Consider the following 23304-nt stretch of genomic DNA (forward strand, 5'->3'; position numbering starts at 1 on the left):
AAATCTCAGCTTTTGTGTTTAGATGTAAAAACATTTTTCGACCGCACTTCTTCATTGCCTTTGCTTCTGCGGGGGTAATAACCAGCAACCCAGAAGTATAAGTACACAAGAATCTAGATGCGATGGTAGTAGTATGATTTTTATATCTCCAAAGTGTATATATATGTTTAAATTATAGATATTTGATACCTAATTTTTTTAAATATCAAATAAATAATTATAAGAACATTAAGAAAATAAAAGTATAAAAAGTATCATGAATTATACCTGCTGATTGTACAAAATAAGTAAAGCAATTACTTGACTTAATGACATGTAAAGAGCTTTAGAGTCGACCACTGTTATACAAAAGTGTTGGGGTGGGGTGATTGCTGAGAGCACCATTTCAGCATCATGATTGTTTACCAATGGTCTCTTTAGCCTTTTATCGAATCCAAATCATTCTTCTTGTACTGTTGTAGAATGATATTACAATTATTCATGGTTCGTGCATCGAGGAGACCGTGATTCCACAACTTGGTCATGAATAACCTCCAACACCTGCCAATTCAACATAGGTAGGCAATACGTTTATTATGATCTTCGAATTTAAGCATACATTCGATGTTATGTTGAAAACGGGACAACAAAAATGCAATCTCATAAACATTATTAATGTAAGAATAGTTAAACCGCGACCGTTATGAGGTATTGTTTGTTTTTTGAGGTCTAAAGATCGCCCACTAGGTTTTTGTCTTTTGAGAAAACGGGTATCGATAGGGAAGGATGGCCCTTGATTTCTAAAGCCTGAATCAAATCCTTGGCTAGTCAATGTGGGATCGTTTTTTATTACATCAGCCGATCAGAAACACTAGGAAGACGAGTATGTACAATCAGACGAGAAAGAAACTACAATTCAAGGAAAATAGACAAGCTGAAGTGCTAGGCTTAAATGACATAAGTTTTAATCAGAAACAAAAGAGAGACGACGTACCAGATGAGAGCCGGGGCTTTGACAAGGTCTTGCCCATGTAATTTTGAAAATGCTTCACATGCCCATGGAATATGACCATCTGCTAACACCCTGACATCGTTGAAACAGTAACACCAGGAGAAACAAATGAAGATATTAGAGAGTCACTTGATTCAACTATGAGTGAAATGAAGAAACTGCCAAAGGAACACAAAAAAGACCAACATCCTGGGCATCATATAGGGCGGTTTAAACGTGTTAAAACAAACTGTCATAATTACAGACAGAGGCGGGAAGAACTTATAATGACAATTATGATTTGATTTCAACTAGTTCCAAGTGAGAATAAAAGAAACGGAAGCAAAAACCCGAAGTAAAACAGAAAGACAAGATTACCTTTGCTTTCTCACAAATGAGTTCCACAAATGCATTATTTGCTTCTCATCTTTGGTTACATCAACAAAATCATCAAGCATCTGCAACATGCTAGAGCATCTTAATGCAATCTTGTAAATGCAAAAACAATTTCACCAAGATTCAATTCATTAGCCCTAATGACCAACCCTGGCACTTCAGACACTCGGAGTCATTTTTGTAATGGGCTGTAAAGATTAGTAACTACTGCATTATATCATATTATTAGTTGTTCGTTCACTGACTTCTGTTCCTAGCTTGTCTACATCGCAGATATTGAGTCACGCAGTTCAATAATGTACCAAAACGAATTTTAATGAGATTAAAATCTATACATATCTTTTCATCAAATACCATTTATATATTCCTTGGAAAGGGATCTACTAATGTCAAAATGGTTACTTTACTTCTGATTGTCATGTAAGTTGGTGTAAATACTCCTAACTTGTTGATAACTACATCACCCTTCAATTCTTAGCTGTCCACTGACAAAAATCCAACACAATATGTCCTTCTACAAAAGTATCAACGTTGAAAGACTACGGAAGAGAAAACAAATAAAATATACATACCCTTCGATCTTCAAAATCTGCAACATCGTCATCGACCTCATCCTCACTGTCTCTGTCAGACGTCACTTGATCTATCGCCATTGGCTTCAAGCAGAGATGTAGAGTTTCACAGATTTTGATGTATACATTGTCAGTAATGGATTTCATAGTCAACTATTACTAAGCTTCTTAACATCTCTTGACAAAAACTAATGCAAAGGCATATTGAGCTGTACCACACAACATAACTCAAGGAGCAAACCAAAACTACAGTCCTCAGTCCATTTCACATGCTAGCTAAGCCACAACTAGACCCACTCTCTTATTAGTTGCTAATGTGTGTATGTGTGTGATAAGTGTAAGCAGCAGCAAGCAACTTTTCTTTTTTTCTTTTTTCCTCTTTCTCTCTTCTTTTCACACTGCATTATGGATATCATCGCCTTTCCCAGAACCAAATTACAAACACCAATTACAAAGTTTTCAATCACCTGTGCTCTGTGTGAGTGAAAAAACTGTCGCTTCCGAAGGAAAGTACGGCTGAAAACACACAGAAAATAATAAAATCAAACCCATATTCATGGTTCAACAATAAACCCTTTGTCATAGCAGAAAATAGGGCAAGGATGGAGAGGGAAGCATATTATCTAAACAAGACCAGTCCAAATGAGCACATCAATTTTATAACACACTTCCATCTTTTAACTAGTGGGTCACAACTGTTATTTGTAAGTTCTATTACTCAACTGGGAGGGAGATGATGGATACAGGATTTAGAACATTTATGCCTGAATCAGGAATGGCAGTGGCCACTAGACACTTTGGGCAGTAGATAAAGTACTTTCCACCCCAACAGTTCTGAGACCAACACTCTCTAGAAAAACAATCATTCAACAGTAGCTACTACATTAGCACCAAAAAATACCTAGTGTAGAAATGTACAAAAAATTGACAAGCAATGCCTTTAAATTCACAGAACAAATTCCATAAACAATGCTCCGATGAAAAAAAAAGAAACGCATTTAACCATATGGAATGAATTAGAACACACTGAATACATAGATTAAAAAAAAATTTCAGGACATACTTTCTGGGATCAGAACGTTCCATAGATATTTTTCTTGTCTTTGCAAATTGCAAGGCAGGGGGGCCAAGATTGTTTCCGGACACTGATTGAACATGTTCAGAATCAGAATATGATTGTCCTGCAGTGCCTGAAACCCCTGCAACATTGGAACTGGATGGAAGATGTTCGGCACACTCCAGAGCACCCATTATACCATTTTGTATAATGTTACCACCTGAGACAAGAGCCCTTTCATCAGTATTAGAATCAGATGGCCTAGACAACCTTCCATTTCTAAAGTATATAGTAAATTTCGCTGAAAGTTAATAATTTTTTATAAAAGAAAAAGTAACAAGTAAATGGTCGTATATAAAATGTAATACCATGAGCCTTGTCAAGAAGCTCACAGCCTCCTGCTGGCAGATTTGACTCTAAGAAAACAGGATGTACATGCCTTGCATTTTGAACTAGGCCCTTCTGTCGTCTACGCCTTGAGCTGTGCATACATATGAGCTACCAACTTCGGTTCGTGGAAATAAGATGAGGAAAGAAACTCACTAGCATGTAAATGGCAAATTAAATAACTTACTAATAGATAAATGTCTGTTGTTTAGGATCGACACCATCTGCAACAAGCTGAATAGAAAACATACACATGTAAACTAGAACAGTGACATGGACAAGATGCACGGAAATAGGCACATTTACATGGTTACAGTTCTCCTATCTGAAGATGAAGCTAACACCTTTATTCACCATATAACTAAATAAAAGTACAGTGGCAGATTCAATATTAAGTCACACCATACTAGCAAATTTCACCTTAATCACGGCAAAAAATAAAACTTGAACTTTTAAGTATTACAGTAAGCTTTTCCCTGTGAATTTGAAGAAACAATTTTAAAAAGGGTGGGGCCAGATGCATTAACATTAGCCCAAATCAGTTCATTTAGCCAAGAAGAAAAAATCAGAAACCAATACAGAATTGCAAGTCTTGTCAAGAAAATACTCTGACCTCAGATCTCCAACTATCAGTTTTGACTGAAACATTAACAGCTTGATACTCTTCAGTTACCTACAAAGTACCTACGAATTAGAATTTTTGGTATGCATGCATCAACTATCAGAATACCACCACGGATCCTGAAGTTTTACGAACCCAAAATTCAAAATTGAAGAGATCATGGTTTGCAGGCAAGTGATGCCTCAGACCCTATATATAAGAAAAAAATTTATGCATCAACTATAAATGTCCAAGTAATACGGATACAATTTCATTTGAATCAAAATGAAATAGAAGAAAAAATAGAACCAAGAGGAACAACCTTAAAGCTAGCACATTTTACTAAGCAGAAAGGGCAAGAGAAGTCTTCAGTTACTGCAAATAAATGGAACTTATGACATTAAATCAATAAGCAAAGTACAATGCAAAAATTATATAAAAATTCCAAACAAAATCCTAATGATTAACTAGTTAATCATAGTGTCTTGCCCACCAAACAAGGACTAGGAGAGAAGAATCAAAAAAATTCTAGAAAATAATCCTTAGCTTGAGGGTACAGGCAGCTAAAGAAAAAGATGCAACCTCAAGAAAACCAGAATGTGTATAAGATTTAACCCCTATCCCAAAGAAAAAGATGTAAGAACTAAGAAATAATACCTTCAGTCCTCTGTAACTTATTGTTATAATATCTGTAATTAAAGATGACATTTCCTGCTCTCAACCTAAAACCAAAAGCAGCATAATGTCAGTCTTAGAGATAGACATAGAGACCAAGGTTAAATCACATCAAGCAAATGCACATTCCTTACTTCTTTCAATTGTATGATTTTTGTGTGTCTGTGTGTGTTTTTTTTTTTTTTTGGGGGAGGACACTATGTTTGAAACAAAAAAGTTAGTCTAAAGCACCTAATGTGACTATCTGTAGATTGGCATTTGGAAGTAAATCGAATTAAACATGAAAGTACCCAAAAGAATCACTAATGCCCATCCTCCGCTTTTTCCTAAGTAAGATGTGCCTCATTTAGAGCACTGTGGAGCATGTTAAAGAAATTACAAGGTTATTTCCAAACACATTAACAACCAGGAAAGAGCAGGTAATATCAAATTTTCAGGGCATAGAAAGGGGAATATATTTGATCAGAGAGCAAAACTACTTTTAATGGTTATTATAACAAGGATTACCCAATAATATGAGGCAGCGATGAAGAGGAAACACCACTGCATGTGTATGAATTATAGGGAGATTTTTCCTTTACCCCAACCTCCTTAGCAGAAATGATGACCTGAAGCTGCAGTGGTTGATTCTTTTGGAGTGAAAAAAGTCAAATCAAATGCCATAAGTAAATATTTCTAGAAGACAAGTCAGAAGTCAATTTCAAAAGAAAAAGAAGAAGCAGAGACATACCGCTGAGGAAGAATTGCTGGAACTTTGAATTGATATGAATTTGTCCTCATTCGAACATTTCAACTGCAGCAGGAGAGGATAAAAATAAAATATAGAAGTAACCGCAATTCAGATACTTATCTAAGCTTTAATCATCAGTGCTTGAACATGCATCTCAATTTTCTATACTGGTTACAGTGAGCCATGTAAAGAAGTTGTACCATGGTTAAAGTATCATTCACACAAGCAGTCATCGACAATAAGCAAAACTGCTTGAGACAAAGTGATCACTTAAGAGAAAACCAGATAAGTACAGGGAAACCTAATTAACCATCGAATGGTATAGCAACACCATCAACATTCCAAATACATAGAGCTCTATACTACTGGCATAGCATTTCTATCAACCACTATATCCCTTTGATACAGTTGTACAAATATTTTTTGGTTTCTACCAACTTCTAAACTGCGGTAGGAATTTTCATTGAAAAACTCTTAGACATAGACAGGTGGAGTTCAAGATATCCTTCAGCTAAACCTGAGTTTAGGATGAATTTTCAAGCTTAGAATGGCATGGTTGAACAACATCACAAGTATATACCCAATAAAAATAGCAAGGAGAGAATCAGAGTCTAAGGACTGCAGAGTCATTCCTTAAGAATATTATTTTATATTTGAGAAGGATATAGAAAATGGAGCACTGCCCTAGAAGTGATACTTTATGACTTGGCCATAGTACAAAAACAATCAAGAAAGCTTTCTCTGAATCTTAAACAATTCTTTTTTGCTATGATATTGACTAAAATAATAGCTAAGCAGTTAGTAGAACAGTCCCCCAGATTTTTTTTCTTTAAAAGATAACCAAAAAGCTATGATGGCACACCTTCAATAAGCAAGACTGCAAGTCAACAGGTAAAACCATCTCAGACCTTTGTCCCGAACTCAAGTTTGGGGATTTTTCCCAAGACAAATATAGTGATTCTAATGGTATCCTACCCCAAAGGCAGCATCCTCCATTTGCTGTGAGAATAAGTAGAATGTGAATGAAACAGAAAGAAAAAGTGACATTCAATAGCTAAAATTCATACTAAATTGAACTATTATAATGTACGGGATTTATGAAATACATACCAAAGCTTACAAGCAAAATGGCAAGCGAGCCAGATTTGGCCTCCATAGCTAGCTTATTAATCTCAGGGAGAATAAAATTTACTTGGGCTTGATTACTGTCATCAATGCCAGTGAAGCTAGTCAAGATACAAGCCCGACGAAAACGATAAACTGCAGAATACTTCATTGTGGGATTCAAAAAGTAAATATATCATAAATGAAGTACAAAAAAAGGAGTACAACAATACCAGAAAAGAAGATACATAGACTAATGGATTTAGTTTTGAATGTACAGACATGATACACCCTACCTCTGCAACCGCAACATCAGAAACTAGCCTTGCCAACAAGATGTATAAAGGAAAAACAGTTTGTGTCAGTACACCTTCATTGACAATCCCTGGTACAGACACTGTCATTTGTATTCTACATATCAACCAAATAAAATGCAGTTAATAACTCAAATTTACCTGTATATAGCAAATTTTGATCAAGTCAAACAAGACAACACACGATTATTAGAAAATAATAACCAAAAACTAATCATCATGAAAATTTAATTAAAAAATTCATTGATAATCACACAACAAAATAAGAATTAACTCCTATCATAAAGAAACTTGTCATTGCTACCTAACTGATGCAATTCCAACAACCATATGTACAGTCAAACATAAGAATCTATACAACAGATTTGCCTATCCTAAAAGTTGCAACCATAAGCACTTTCAAGTTGCAACCACATTGGAACATTACCTCCTTTTGTGTTTTGCCTGAAGTTTGTAACGCAAACATCTTTGAAGAAATAATGGCTGCAAATTAAAAGAAAAATCATTTAAAGATGACCTCAACTAAGAAGTAGATTAATATAAAAAAATATCCTAGTTAAAGATTAAAGAAAAATCTCTTCCAATGAAAATAAAACTAAGATGGTTCAAAGCAGCATGTACTTTTTAACTGTCCGCAACGCCGAATGACACCACATCTTGAACAAACATGAAAATCAATCTACATGAAAAAAAATAAAATGTCGGATGCAACAAGAAGCAGAAATATTACATTTCTTATAGCGCGCCTTTGAAGAATGTTATAGAGTTCTACAGGCTTGCAATAAACCGATAGACTCTCTTCAGCCGCAATTTCCTCTTCAGCAGATAAATTCAGGCCAGAATCTTCTTGGCACATTTGATCTGTGCTTCTTGAATAGCTGGAAAGAAAGATAACATGAGAACCCCTCAACTCATGAACTTATCCAAATAGACATACTCCAAAATCACACTTCATTACAACACAAAAACAAACAAACAAACATAAACTCTACAATAAATCAACAGTAATCAAACATAAAGGCTCTAGAACAAGATATCACTCACAATGACCTTGAGAAAAACAATGTTTGCATGATCACATACTTTTAGCTTGACATTGTTAGAAAATACGCGAAACCCAAAACCAAGATACCTATGAGCATAACATATTGCCATAATAATATTAAAAATTAAAAGAAGAAAAAAATAAAACCCTCAAATTATGAGTTTAAAATCCCAGAGAACATACGAGGAGGTTTCACGAGCCACTAAAGGAATGCCCGGCATTCTTATTAGATAATGCTTAATTTTAGTATCATAGCTTTTCTCTCACCTCAAACCTGCAAAGAAGAAAACCAAGATTAAAAGCTCTAATTAATTTTAAAATTTAAGTTCATATTTAAAAAATAATAATAATTCATCAAATATAAATCGGCTTAAATTATTTCTATTAACGATTTAAAATTCGAATAAATTTTCTTTTAAAATGCATTCGCCAATCTCTCCAAAGGATTTTTTTTTTTTTTTAAATTATGAGAGTGAATGGAGAAGTGTAGTAAATTACAAGACCTGAAATAGAAACAACATATAAAATAGAGCCTAAAAAAGAAATGGAGATGAGAGGGAATTGATTGAAAGAATAAAGATGAACTGACCTTTGAGAAAAAAAAAAGATCACTAATTAATAGCTTCGAAATCGGAAGCGAAAATTTAATTTTGGAATCCAATTTGAAGTTTTCTTGAACGAGTAAATGGGAAATAGGCAAACAGTAATCTGTAAGTTCCTCTGCTTATAGATAATAGTTTTTAGGCTTAATACCACTTTTTGGTCCCTATACTATTGTTAAATTCTCACTTTGATACTTTTACTTTTTTTTTTTTTAACTTGACTTTTATACTTGCATTCTATATAACTCATTACCCCCCAACCCAAATTTCTCTTTAAAGGTTTTAAATCAGCTAATGACCTGATTTATGTGTCAAAACAACTATAAAAATACTTAAAAATTAAAAAATTAAAATTACCAAAAAATCATAAAATTAAAAATTATAAGCATGCGAAACACTAAAAAAATAAAAATCTCATAAATTTTTAAAAATTGTTTGTTTGGAATATTAGGTTTTTGGAAAATTTTAGATCTTTATGATTTTTTTTAAGAATTTTATGGTATTTTGTAAATTTTAGAATTTTGGATTTTTAAGGAAATTTGAGTTTTTTAGTAAAAATACCTTAATTTTAAAATTTCAAACAAACAATTTTTAAAAAAATATATTATTTTTCTAATTTGTTTTGAAGTTTTGCATACTTTAATTTTAGTTTTTTTATAATATTCAACAATGGATTATGATTTTTTTAGTTTTTAAATAATTTTTGAGTTTTAAGATTTTTATTTTAAATTATTTTTAGTTTTGTTATATTTTTAATTTTTAATTTTCGTGACACTTGGCAGCATGTCAGTGGTTGGCTTAATTTTTTTACAGAAATTTGAGTTAGGGGTAATGGGGATTATATAATGAAAGTACAGGATCAAACTGATAAAAAATTGTATAGGTATCAAAGTGATAATTTAATTATAATACGAGGCCAAAAGAGATATTAAGCATCTTTGTTTTGGTTGTGCTTTTTCTTTTCTTTTCCCTTTTTTTTTTCTCTTTGTTTATTTTTAGAGTTAAATGTCACAGTTAGCCTCAGAATTTTTCTTGAATGTGCAATATGATACCCTTGCAAAAGAAAAAAGAGAAAAGTTCAATTTGATACTTATACTTTTGTTTTTGTTTCAATCTACCCCAATTTATTTTAATGAAAATGGATTGAAATGATATATTTGCATTAATCTTTTTTTATTATTTTTCTATCCCTTCAATTTTTCATCTTTTTAATTTTCTTTTTATTCTAAAATTAAGAGGATAATATATTTCAGCTCACTCAAATTTACATTCTTTTGCACTAGCAACAATGCTGATAACAATGCTGATAACAATTGATAACAATCGGCCAAAAAAAAATATTAAAATGTGCAATTTAAGGCTAATTTATGAGTGAGAGACGTTGAGTGAAAAAAAGGGAAATATTAAAAGGTGCAATTTAGGGGTGAGATGTTAGAAGAGTCAAATGTAACGTCAGACTCATTTATGATATTTAAATTTGTGAGATACAACAATGTCTAGGCTGTAAAGTGTAACTGGTTGTTGAATATTTTTTCCCCGTTGATTCAATTGGTTAAATCGAAAATTAGAGATATCATTCATTAAATATCTAATTTAATTTTTAAAACATTGATCATAAGAACAATTCTATTAATAAATTCAAATTTTAAATTATTAAAATATTAATCATAAAAAATTATGAAATTTTACACAGTTAAACTCTCTTTTCATTTTACTTAATGTTATTCCATTCTATTTTCAAAACATCAAGGTTGCTTTCTTTGAATGTTGGTTTACTTAACTTGAGTTCTTAATTTTTCAATTTTATTTGGCCTTTGATTCTGTATTTTCTTAAATTTAATTTTTATTTTTGCCCTTTTTATACAATGAGTAGAATATTTGTAATGTCAATGAAACACTATAGCATTCCAAGAAATTGCTGGCAAATAATTACAAGTTTAACAATTATTAATTTAATTGAGTCAGAAATTGTTAGTGCAAATTCAAATAAATTAATACTTAAGCTATAACTAAATTAACAAATAAAAATACTAAATTAACTTTTTTCCTTTTTTGCTAGAATTAATCCAAATGGATTGAAATGATGGTTGTTTAATTCATGGATTACGGACTAAGCTGATAAACCTAAGATGATTATATTGTTTGTCATTCCTAACTAAGAATCTCCTCTAGGTCCCATCCTAAACTAAAAATAACACCTAAGCTCTCATCTCAATCTCACTTTTCGGCACAAATGTATCAATGTCCTACTCAATAGAGTCTTCTCTTGGTCTCGTCTATCTAAATCTTCCACTAAATATGTCAATTCTAGTGTAATATGCAATTTAATACACTTGAATAAGCAACCAATCAAAGCATAGATAATAACTTAACAAGCAATCCACCTATCAATCAACCAATAAAATAATTCAGCACATGATTAAACTTGAATTCCTCACATGCATTTTAACAAACACATAGTAAGTATAAAATGTAAAAGATAAGCATCATGATTCTTAGGTTTAATTTATAGTTCCTCTCCAACCCTTAAATAAGAGGATAATATGTTTCAGCACACTCAAATTCACGTCTTCTTACACTAGCAACAATACAGATACCAATTGAGTTAAGACTCAATCGACAAAAAAAAATCTTAAAATGTGCAATTTAAGACTAATTTACAAGTGAGAGACGTTGGGTAAAAAAATTGAAATATTAAAAGGTGTAATTTTTGGGTGAGATGTAGAAGAGTCAAATGTAACATCAGACTCATTTATGAGATTTAAAATTGTGGGATACAACAATGCCTGAACTGTAAAGTGTAACTGGATGTTGAATATTTTCTTCCCCATTGATTCAATTGGTTAAATCGAAAATTGGAGGTATCATCTATTGAATGTTTAGTTAAATTTTTAAAATATTGATGATAAGAATGATTCTATTAAAATTTTAAATTTTAAATTATTAAAGTATTAATCATAAAAAATTTGTGAAAATTGACACAATTATAAGTGAATCGTTGTTTTCATTTTGCTTAATTTTATTCCATTCTATTTTCAAAACATCAAGGCTGCATTCTTGAATGTCGGTTTACTTAACATGAGTTTTCAATTTTTATTAGGTCTTTGATCCTGCATTTTCTTAAGTTTGATTTTTATTTCTGTTTTTTTATACAATGAGTAGAATAATCTATAACTACTCTTCAATTCCAACCTTTAAAATAAGAGGATAAATACGTTTTAGTGAGTTTAAACTCATATATTTCTATACAACAACAATACATCACCAACCAGTAAAAACTTAGTCATCAAATTTTTTAATCTTAAGTTATTTTTCTTTTAATTCTCTCATCTTTCCTACCAAGTAAACTTATGAAAAGAAAAAAATATATTTTTAATTTTATTTATTTTTCTATCATTTCAATTTCTCATCTTTCTAATTTTGTTTTTACTCTAAATTTTGGATTTTAAAGAATAGAAAGAGAAAATTTAAGTTTGTTGGGTAGTAGTCATCAAAGATATTGATATTTAAAATTGTAGGATTTTTTTAGCTTTAAACTTTAAAGAAAACAAGTAGAAATGTTTATTAACTGTTAGAGTTTTGAACTTTAGGGGGGAAGAAAAAGATAGAAACTAAAAAGCCTTGAGGGAAGGGTTTGCAAATGCTTTAAAAATATATTAAAATTTTTAACAATATGTTAAAAATTTTTATAAAAATTTAAAATTTTGGCATGGTTTCTATGTGATTACTTTCTTTTCATATGAGTGTAGCACCATGATTCCTACTTTTGATTCATAACTCCTCTCAACCCTTAAATAAGAAGATAATGTGCTTTAACACACTCAAATATACTTTAACACACTCAAACTCACATTCTCTTGCACCAACAACAATTCCGATTCCAATTGAATTGAAGACTTAATCGATGAAAAAAATACTACAAGGTGCAATTTGAGGCTAATTTATGAGTGAGAGACATTGGCTGAAAAAAAGGGAAACATTAAAAGATGGAATTTATGGGTGAGATACTGGAAGAGTCAAATGTAACGTCAGACTCATTTGTGAGATTTAAAATTGTGAGATACAACAATGCGCTATAAAGTGTAACCGGTTGTAGAATATTTTCTTCCCTGTTAATTCAATTAGTTAAACCCAAAATCGAAAGCATCATCCATCAAATATTTAGTTCAATTTTTAAAATCTTGATGATAAGAATATTTCTATTAATAAATTCAATTTTAGGTTATTAAATTCTTAATCATAATAAAATTTTATGAAATTTTATACTGTAAGGTTGCTTTCTTTGAATATTGGTTTACTTAACTTGAGTTTTTAATTTTCAATTTTTATTATGTCTTTGATTTTGCATTTTCTTAAACTTAATTTTTATTTTGTCCTTTTTATACAATAAGTAAAATATTGATACCAATTAAGTAAAGACTCAGTTATCAATTTTTTCTAGTCTTAAATGTTAGATTTTCTTAATTGTAGCTATCAAATTGCAAATACTTCTTCATGGACCATTGACACACTTCTTTAGGGAAATTTTCAACACACTAACTTCTAATTTCTCATTAAAAGATAGGGTGTCTAACAGAAAAAAAAATAGTATATATATTATAAATCTTATTATATAACAGTTACATGATTTTATATAGTATAATCTAATAAGTTATAAATTATTTATTATCTTAAATATATATTCTTATTTTTATTAATATAAAATAATTTAAATATATCTTATTATTTAATTTAAAATTTACCATAAATATGATTTTAATAAATATTAGTTATTATTTAAAAAATATAATTTTAATTTAAGTCTATAATCTTATATAAATATAAATTTTATTATAGTATAATAGCACATTGTTTCTTTAATGATTGTTTTTAATCTAACCTCTCGTCTAAATTTGAATCCAAATAATATTTATTTTAATATATCATTTCAATTTTAATCTCACCACTATAATAATTAATTCAGGAGAGGTCAAAGTTGTTAAATCCAGTCAAATTAAACAAAAGACTATGTTTTAAGACAGAATTTGTATAATAACATGAGTACATGACAGATTCGTGATGTTCTTAAATATGTTCTGCAGTAGAAAAAAGACTAACATGAGTTATATGTAGATGTAGCCTGCCTGAAAAATGAGAAAGTTTAGGTAAAAAAATAAAGCCCATTTGAAAAATGGGCCGGACCTCAAGTAATATAGTTTTGGCCCGACCCCAACCCAGCTCGACTCGAATTTGCTAAATGCCAAGAAAGAGCTGCATTTTTGTTATTTTAATGATTTTTTTATTATTATTTTCTCCCTATTTTAATACCATTTCACTATCATATTACTACTATTTTGTTGTTATTGTTTGGATATCGTTGTTAATTTTGTCATTATTTTAAAGATATTTTCTTGTTAAGTTGCATCTATCTTAGTATTATTTAAGTATTTATTTTAATATTTTCAGTATTTTTGATGTATTATATATATTTAAAAATTATGTAAAAGTAATATAATATAAAAAACTAATATGAGCGAGTCAAGTCAAGCTCGAGTTTTAGCATTTTATCTGAGCCCAACCTAAACTCAACCCAGTCTATAATCATCCCTAGTTACATGGTATGCTCATCTGTCATTTTGTCAATATAAAATATTATAAGTATTTATTTTAGTGACGAGATAGCAATTTTTCTTCTCAAAATAATTAAAATTATTTCATGAGTTTTTAATTAAAAATGGATAATTTTTATTTTGTTATTCATATTCCAAGTTTTGTAGCTATTCTTTCTATCGCCTTGGAAAATCAAATTTATATTTATTATTTCTAAAGCAAAATACACTTTTGCACGAATATGTGTAAAATTTTTTTATTATTTGATAGATTTCTTGAAAATATTTCATAAAAATTATTTTAAATGAAACAAATCTTAAGTTTATTTTATCTATAAATTTATATTTTATATTGATATTTGTTGATATTTGTAAAATGAACATGACATAAATATATAACAAATATTATAGTGCGCTTTTTTAACAATAAAATTAAAATATTTTGTAATAATTAATGTTATATATAAATTTAATAATAAATAATAATTTAATTTAAATTATATATATTACAAATATGTAAGTAGAAAGTGTGAGAGATAAATAAAGTTAAGCATTATTTAAATAGAATCATAATTAAAAGTTAAAATATGTCATAAATTTGTCTCATTAAATTAGCCTTCATTATAATGTTAATTTTTAATTAAAATATTAAATATTTTATTTTAAAAATGATATCATTATTCTAAAAATTAGAAAACTAAGTTCTTAAAAAAAATATATATATATATATATAGCATATTTTAATAAGCATTTATTATTAATATATAGTTTATTATTAAAATATTAATATTAAATATTTTTAAAGAAGGATATTATTAAAATTACTTTTATTATTTAAATAAAATTAAAATATTAAATAATTTATTATATGATTAAATAATTAAATATGTCAGTTTAATCAAATTGAAAATTATAATATTCTACATTAATATTTTATTAATTTTAAATATTTTAAAAATAAAAATAAAAATTATTAATGTTGTATAATGTTTAATTTAAATATCCAATTTTACTTATTGTAATTGAAGTGGAACCAACAAACACACAAACTAACAACAAAAACAAGTAGTGCTTATTACAGTCAATTACTCGGGAGTTTTAAACATAAACAGACAGCCACATCATCCCCCCAAAGTTAAGTTTCTAATGCTGCTTTTAAATTTAGAAAAAAACATCTTTTCATCATCAACAACATAACAACAACATCATTAAGGATCGGTTTAATGGCCACTTGATCCTGAACTTTTGCACAGCTCCTTTACAAAAGCATGCAGTAGAGAACTAATTTAAGAAGCCGCCGCACCGGTGAGTTGTGCCGCCCTATCTTTCATCTCCCGTGCCTTGCTAGCCAATTTCATCCCTGCACTATCCAACTGATCCGCCGCCGGTGGGTGCCTCCCCGTCACATACCTGTATATATAGTCATTTAACAATAAGAAAAAGCTACTAAGAGGGCCACGAAAGCCCAAACAGTTGGATTGAATTTTACTTTTCTAATAAAAATTTAAATAAAAAATATAAATTAATTTTCTTAAAAATTTAATATGATTAGGTTGAATTTTACTTTCTAATAAAAATATTAAAAAATTAATCATGTAAAAAAGTACATTTATCATTTCGTGTTAAAGGAATAAATTAATTATTTTGTTCATTTTAAAGAAAATTACATTAAAATTTGACTGACCCGACGGACTGCTAAAAAATTGACATTACTTTAACATGTAATGGATTAAAGTGTATCTCATACTAATTTATGAAATTTTAATGAAAATATATTTCTTTTGATCTTTGATAAAATTTACTCTCTTTAATCTTTGATAAAATATGAAGACTAATTTACTATTTTTTAAATAAAAATAGTAAAAACAGTACAGGAAATTTCATGGTATTTTTGGAGATCATTAAAAAAGAAGAAAAGATAAAGGACCTGTAAATCCAGGACAGGACCGTGACAGCTGCAACACCGAAACCGCCGGAGGCAACGAAACCCGTTGCTAGGAGAGCTGTTGCAATGAGAGCAGGGACAAGAACTGGACTGAAAATAACGAAGAGTGGAGTGGCTATGGTGAGTGCAATAACGGTGCCAGCTAGGATTAAACCGGAGAGAATGAGGAGGGAACCACCGGCTGTTGCGGCAGTAGCGGCTTTCACCATTTGGTGAGTCATTGGTTGAGTGTTTTGGAGGTAATGGTCAGCCATTGATTAAAAAAACAAAGAAAAGAACTTGAAGAAATTGCTAGTAAATGGAAATTAAGTATGTAGGTATGTATGATATTGGAGAGAGAGAGAGGAGAGAGGTGGGTTATATAGAAGGGAAAGAGGGGGCACGTGTAAGAAGAAAGAAAGGCACGTGGTGAGGATGCTTTCATGCAGGGGTTGCATGTAAAAAATGGCTTGGTTTAAGGACACGTTGATTTTTGTCGGGTTTGATTTTTTTAGGTTCTTTGAACAAGACGACGTCCAATGCTTGTATTGTAAGAATTAAAGGGTTCTCGTGGAAGCTATTCGAACAGGTAAGGTTAAATTTTATTATTATTATTATTATTATTATTCTATTTTGTCTTTGTTTTTAAATTTTAGTCCAAATCTAATCTAAATAATAGTAGTTAAATTTATAGATTTAATTTATATTCTTTAATTAAATTATTTTAAATATATATTTTTAAAATTTTTAAATTTTAATTTTAATAAAATATAAAATTAATAATAAAATTTAATATAAAGATAAATAATATTTACGAATATATTTTATTCTTATAGATAAAAATTAAACCCCAACTACATAATTGAAAAATAAAATAAACTACTATTACGTCACATATTGTAATTTAATCGTGTTGATTCATATTATTGTCAATGTCTTAAGACATTGCTGCGCGACTGCCACCACAGCGGGGTTCGACACGGTAGGGCTGATTCATCCATAGGTTGTAGAACTCACAATCGATTCCTCACTTCAAAAATAAAGTAAAATTGAATTTCTTTGTAATATTTTTGGATTTTCATCAACATAAAATAAAATTAAGTTGTTACAATTATGGACCACACCAAGCATGGGTCATAAGCTTGTGTAGTGTTGGGTCAAGTATGAATTGGGCTTATAATCCAAGCATAACCCAATTTTCAACTCCATTTTATTAAACCTATAACCAAGTAATTTCATTCAATTCACAACAATATTGTTATTTGTTGTAAATCCATTGATAAATAGATATCCATAATCCTTTATTATAAATCCTAAAGAATGAATTTTCATAATCCCTAAATCATTAACATTGGTCCTAAATGCTCTGTAACTTATGATTTTTAAAGCCTTAAAAATAGAGGGTATGTACGAACTTATTAGAGGTCAATGTGAAAGTTGAATAATCATTTCATCTTCTATTCTCCTTTCTTGATTATTCTATATTTCTCTTTACTTTATAATCTTGTTTACTTTTTAACAAAATAACGAGAACACTATAAAATTATTAGATAAGAAGTATTGCAAGGTTGAGGTCTAGAGTCTCATATTGCTATATGTGCGTTTTTCTCCAATTATTTCAGATACATTTCAATTTTCAGCCTATTATGCTTTATATTACATTATCTTAATTATAGTTGATCGAGCATAAACTCCTTAAAAAAGCCATTGCAAATAAAAATCTCTATGATTAGATTCAGTTAGGCTTATGCATTATTGTACTTATCAAAATTTTTCTCTAAAAATGAAAATTTATTAAAATTGAATACCGAGTAAGATAACCAACATGAAAACATTTGTTAACAACTAATTAACCTAATCATTTGTCTCATCTACCAGAAAAATAGAAATAATTAGAGGAAAGATTCCAAAATAATAATGAAGAATAATCATTCATTCATAATTATTATTTAGCCCAAATATATCAAAATATTTTGGGCTTTTATATGAAAAGAACATCTACTTGGAAATTCAACTAATTAATCATAGCGACTAACGACCCTCAATAATGTTTTTCTTTTTCTTTTAATAATCTAAACTTAAAATTAAACAAATTTTATTCATATTTAAAAAGTCGATTTGTATGTAGCTCGATCTTCTTAAAAAAATTAATTTCAAATTTTATGAATAAAAATAATTTTAATTAAGTCGATTTTAAATTTAACCGAATGTAATATATCTATTGAATATTAGAAGTTAAAAGTGGCATTATGGGAGTTGGCATGTCTTCTCCTTAAAAATAATAAAATTATAAGTAAATTTATGATAAGATTACATTTTACCCTCAAAATATGAAAAATTTTATTTAATCCTTCAAAAATAATAAAATTATATTTTAAAATTTTAAAATTTAAAAATTTTATAATTTAATTCTTCCACCTTAAAAATAATTTGATTTCACCCTAATAAAATATCTCAAAAGAATTTTCTTAAATAATTTTGAAATATGTCAATAAATTGACAAGTAATTGATATTTGGAAATTGACAAATAATTCCTTACGGATGCCTAATTTCCCAACTCACTGCAATTTCTTTATTTGAAAAGTCATACTGTTTTCGATATCTCCACATTTTCAACAGCAATGAAGAAATATTGGGTAACCTCAATTTCTTAAATTTTTATATTTCACGAAAAATATTATATTTATTAGTACAAAGATAATTGCATTTTATAAGTAAAATTTTAAAATTTTAAAATTTTACTATCATTATATAGAGGATAAATCTCAAAATTAAGCATAATTTTTATTTTATATAATTTTAAGCATAAAATTTTGATTTAATATAATTTTCATAAACTACTAACAAAACTATCGATAGAATACTATTTTAAGTTTTATATATTGCATACGATAGTAATTATATTTATTCAAAATATAAATAAATTAATATATTTATTTCTTTAAATGTGTACAATCGAGTAAAATTAAATTTTCATATATTCATTTGAATTATAATCAAAATTTTATTTGTATAATTATACCAAATCAAAATTAAAGTATCAAATTGCACATCTCACCAAAATTAAGTAAATAATTTTAAGATTTATTCCTACATAAAAAAAACTCAAATTATCGTGTTATTTGTCATCGTTAATTAGTTGAGATACATTGTTAGTGATAATTTAGATTTTAGCAATGAAAATATACAAATTTAAAATTTGAAAAGCATACATATTTTTTAACATTAATCTCATTATAAGTTTTCATTATATTTGTTCTTTTTGATATAATGCTTAGAACTAACCATAGCCTCCCCACAACATAATGTGTTTCAACACATTTGAACCTAAGTCCTATGTATTAGCAACAATACTGACACTAATTAAATTAAGACTGAATCAGCAAAAATTATTTAAAATACTCTCCTATGACCAAAAATTGTATCCTTAAAACAATTAAATAAATTGATATGATAATCGAAAGGATATACTCGGATGTCAATTTCCTTTAAGAAGTCTTTGTATGAATAATTAAATCAAGTTTATCCATAACATTGATACAGTAGAAAGTAAGTTCAAAGTTGCTCCAATATATTAAATCATCTTTGCCAATAAGTGAGCCCTCTCCCTTTTTTATTACAAAGTTAACAATTGTGTTTGATTACAAGCTTTAAACTAATATGTTTTTATATTAATGAATAAAAACGAAGTTAGAAATTATTTTGGAAATTGAAATTAAGTTATATATTTTATAAGAGTTAAAATATAATTTTATTATTATAATAAAAAATTAAATTAAATTTATATCATTTTTAGGTGACAATGCTATTTTTTCATTTTAAGGAGACTGGACTCTGCTAGGTCTTTTGGTGATACCCTCTACTTATGACAGGTTAATGTTAGCTTATGTTCAAGTTCTAGTACATCTAAATTCAAATTCAGTTCATTATTTTTTCGTTCATTAATTTTTAATAAATTAATAATCACCGTTTAATTGTATAAGATATACGCGTAAATTGTGAAAATAATACTTAATAATAATTAAAATTATATCAAATAGTATTAGAAAAGAAACAAATCCTACTTTTCAGAGCTTTATGTTTATATTCTCATTGCAAAATTAAAGGAAAAAAACTATTGCATTTTTCTATTCACAGAACTTCAATTTGCTTTACAATAAACCAACAAAAATAAACAAAATATTTTTTAAGATTATAGTTCATGGAGATTATCTTTTACGAGGTTCGCATCCGTCTCTCTCATCAACATCATTTTTAAATTTCTGATAATTTTTAATTCACCAATAACTGTTCCCCAACCTGAAATAGACCCAGTTGAAACACAGTGGTCAACTCAGCCTTGTTAGCTTCCAAGCTTCTCGTTCTCTTAGGAAATGAACCATTGGACGAAACCGAGTCATTTGTTGCCCCACGTTTAGCCTTAACTCTAACAGGTTCAGGCTCATTGTCACCGATCCGATGCGGGAAATTAAGCAAAGCCCTTGAACCACGCATCTTATAAGCTGCTCGATCATAAGCCAAAGCAGCTTCCTCAGCTGTCTCGTACGTACCTAACCACACTCTTGCTCCATTCCTAGCTGAGTCCCTAATCTCCGCCGCAAATTTCCCCCACGGCCTTTGCCTAACTCCACGGTAATGTCTCCCTTTCACCACTTTTTGAGTCAACTCCATTGGCTTCGCGTTTTCCATGATCTCTGCTGATTCATCTTTGGGCTCAGGTTTAATTGTCGTTGCCGCCGTTGAACCCGTCGTCGTCGGTGACCAACCGAAGTTAAGAGCTTCATGAAGGGAATTGTAGATGATCATGTCCTCAGAGTCATCGACTTTTAAGGGCAAATCACCCCAGTGTTCTGTCAAGCAAGAGTTAAGACAAGTAAAGCTTGATGTTCGAGGATATTGATGAGAAAGGTTAACACTGTTCATTCTAATGAAACTTTTAGGGTTGAGCTTCTGATTGATCAAATAGTGTAAAGCAATGAAAAATCAAAGAGAAAAAAAATGGAGGACAAAGAGATTGTTAATGGACACAAGTTAAAAAGAGATAGAGGGTATTTATAGATGAGAAAAGAAAATTAAAATTACGTAAGAATAAAATAAAAGTAAAAACACTTTTGTAATTTTTTTAATTTTTGATATTGAGCAAATTGGTCCCTCTAAAAAATTAAAGTAATTTAGTTTTAAAATTGAGTAATTAAAGACAATTAATCATGATATTTACGTATTTTTGTTAATTATATATAATCTTGATTGGTATTATAATGAACTTAGCAATTGATGTTTATATATTTTGTGTAAATGTTGTGGATTAAATTTGTTAAAGTAATATTAAATTGACAAATTTTGAGAGTTAAATTTGTTATTATACCAATAAAAATTATGTACAATTGATGAAAAATATTAACATTTTAATTAATTATCTTTAGTTGCTCCATTTCGCAATTGATGGGATTAAATTACTCTTTTTTTAGAGGACAATTTTCCTCAATATCAAAATTGAAAGGGATTGGAGAGATTTTTTTCCAAAAATAAATGTCAACTTCTGGTTTTCATTGGTTCTAATGTTTTTAAGAAAAACCAATTTACTAAATATCAAAATTAAGAGAGAATAGAGAGATATTTTTACCAAAAATAAATGTTAAATTTCAGATTTTCATCCTTATACTATATTTAATACGGAGATTTGATCTCTAAATTTTAATTTAATATAATTTGATTCTTCCCTCAATTTTCTTTTTAAAATAAACTCGAATAAGCTCAGAATTTTTTATGATGTTTGACATTTTAACTAAAACATAACATTAAAATAGTAACAAATATCAATTACGTAATTATGAGCCATTATGCTAAAAGTTTAATTACATTTTATCCTAATTATTTAAAAATAGATGAAAAATTTAATAAAATATAAATTTATTATTTAATCTAATACATATGAATTAATTTATCTAACTCAATTCCTAAATTGACACAAACTAAAATTTGAATTAAAATAAATTAATAAATTAAAAAGTTTGGGTTGTATGAATTGTATGTTTGTCTTTTGGGAAGTGGATGAAACTTCTAAAATGCAAGTGGGCAAATTGGAAGGAAATGTGGGGCACGTGAAGGATATGGATGGGTTGATATAAAGTTCTTAAACCACCCAATGTCTACAAGTCTATTACACGACAAGACAAGTTCTATTTTGCCTACGGGTGGTTTCGGTAATCCTCAATGGTTTACACGTACATCTGTGGGCGAAAATCAGAATAAATGTTTGAAAATTATTCAAATCCGATTTAGTAATTATTGAGATGAATTTAAATTATTCATTGATTCAAATTTGAGTTTAATAATATTTAAATTTAATTTAAAAATTAACTTGTTTATTATTTTAAAATTATTTAAAATATGTAATATATAATAAAAATATAAATTGTTAGAAAATAATGGATATGTTAGAGTTTTGAAGTATATTATTTTATTGATAAAATTAAAGGCTTGAATAATAAATTATGAATTTATATTCTATATAATATGTTTAAAATTGTTGAGCGAAGAATGATAAATTGATACTTAAATTAAAAAATAGTTTTACCTCTTGATGAACAGTTGTATCTTTTGAACAATTGTATCTTTTGATCATGAATAGATTTATTGTTTTTGGTTTAATATTACATCTCATCATTCATTGTGTCTGTTCACTTATATCTATTAACTTTTCAACAAAACTCTTCATGAATCGGTCTAAATCTCTTCATTTATTTCCTTTCCTCTATATAAAGTCAAGTTAGGAGACTTCTAAAACACATAATTAAAAACCATCAATATAAAAAATTCCTTCTAAATTCATTCCTCCTGGAGATAAAGAAAGGCAAAATTGTGTTTGATTGATAAATATTGTTGTGCTACTACTGACTGTTATCATTTGTTGATGTATCCTGGAAGATAGACGTCCAACGTTACTCAAAGCACCGAGGAGAGGTTGAATCTGTCTTAAAGAAACTGTTCATACAGGTCTCAACAAAATTCTTCTTCTAATTTTCAACTCTGCTTAATTATAAGTATGATCTGTTGTGTTACTGCTATTGCATTGTATTGCATTATTATTGTTATTGACATATTAATACTACATTCAATATTATATTTTCTTACATAATCATATAAACTCAACTCAATAATCTATGATCAATTTTTTCATATTAAAATAGATTAAATTAATTCGAAAAAACCTACTAAATCAATTGATTCAACCAATTGATGTCCTCTACCACATATTAATAGCATTAATTTAGCCTGTAGATGAAGTCTAATGGCAGAGGACGCAAAGTGGATAAGGTTTATTAATTTGATTTTTAA

At 28.8% G+C, this 23304-nt stretch overlaps 3 protein-coding genes across 4 annotated transcripts; all 3 read right to left on the minus strand.

The window, feature by feature from the left end:
• Positions 1 to 181: 181 nt before the first annotated feature.
• On the minus strand, positions 182 to 8577 carry LOC108457810 (polycomb group protein EMBRYONIC FLOWER 2). 2 transcript variants are annotated; one of them, XM_017756981.2, is made up of 21 exons: positions 8441 to 8577; positions 8035 to 8125; positions 7537 to 7684; positions 7234 to 7289; positions 6789 to 6903; positions 6499 to 6658; positions 6251 to 6387; positions 5389 to 5451; positions 5166 to 5272; positions 4641 to 4705; positions 4306 to 4358; positions 4140 to 4193; positions 3996 to 4055; positions 3570 to 3616; positions 3364 to 3476; positions 3002 to 3215; positions 2406 to 2454; positions 1939 to 2022; positions 1349 to 1428; positions 974 to 1063; positions 182 to 540 (listed from the first exon to the last, which is right to left on the minus strand). In XM_017756981.2, the coding sequence occupies exons 2-21, from the start codon at positions 8070 to 8072 to the stop codon at positions 417 to 419; spliced, it is 1857 nt and encodes a 618-aa protein (XP_017612470.1). In that variant the 5' UTR covers positions 8073 to 8125; positions 8441 to 8577; the 3' UTR covers positions 182 to 416. The 2 variants fall into 2 exon arrangements, with proteins under 2 accessions (XP_017612470.1, XP_017612453.1); XM_017756964.2 differs by having other exon boundaries at positions 5166 to 5287.
• Positions 8578 to 15030: 6453 nt separating this feature from the next.
• On the minus strand, positions 15031 to 16317 carry LOC108469872 (oleosin Cor a 13). Its single transcript, XM_017770958.2, has 2 exons — positions 15969 to 16317; positions 15031 to 15451 (listed from the first exon to the last, which is right to left on the minus strand). The coding sequence occupies exons 1-2, from the start codon at positions 16238 to 16240 to the stop codon at positions 15328 to 15330; spliced, it is 396 nt and encodes a 131-aa protein (XP_017626447.1). The 5' UTR covers positions 16241 to 16317; the 3' UTR covers positions 15031 to 15327.
• A 3749-nt stretch (positions 16318 to 20066) lies between these two features.
• On the minus strand, positions 20067 to 21003 carry LOC108482122 (ethylene-responsive transcription factor 2-like). Its single transcript, XM_017785232.2, has one exon. The coding sequence runs from the start codon at positions 20887 to 20889 to the stop codon at positions 20239 to 20241; it is 651 nt and encodes a 216-aa protein (XP_017640721.1). The 5' UTR covers positions 20890 to 21003; the 3' UTR covers positions 20067 to 20238.
• Positions 21004 to 23304: the final 2301 nt, after the last annotated feature.

The sequence above is a fragment of the Gossypium arboreum genome, chromosome 7 (assembly GCF_025698485.1).
Source record: "Gossypium arboreum isolate Shixiya-1 chromosome 7, ASM2569848v2, whole genome shotgun sequence".
Taxonomy (NCBI): Eukaryota; Viridiplantae; Streptophyta; class Magnoliopsida; order Malvales; family Malvaceae; genus Gossypium; species Gossypium arboreum.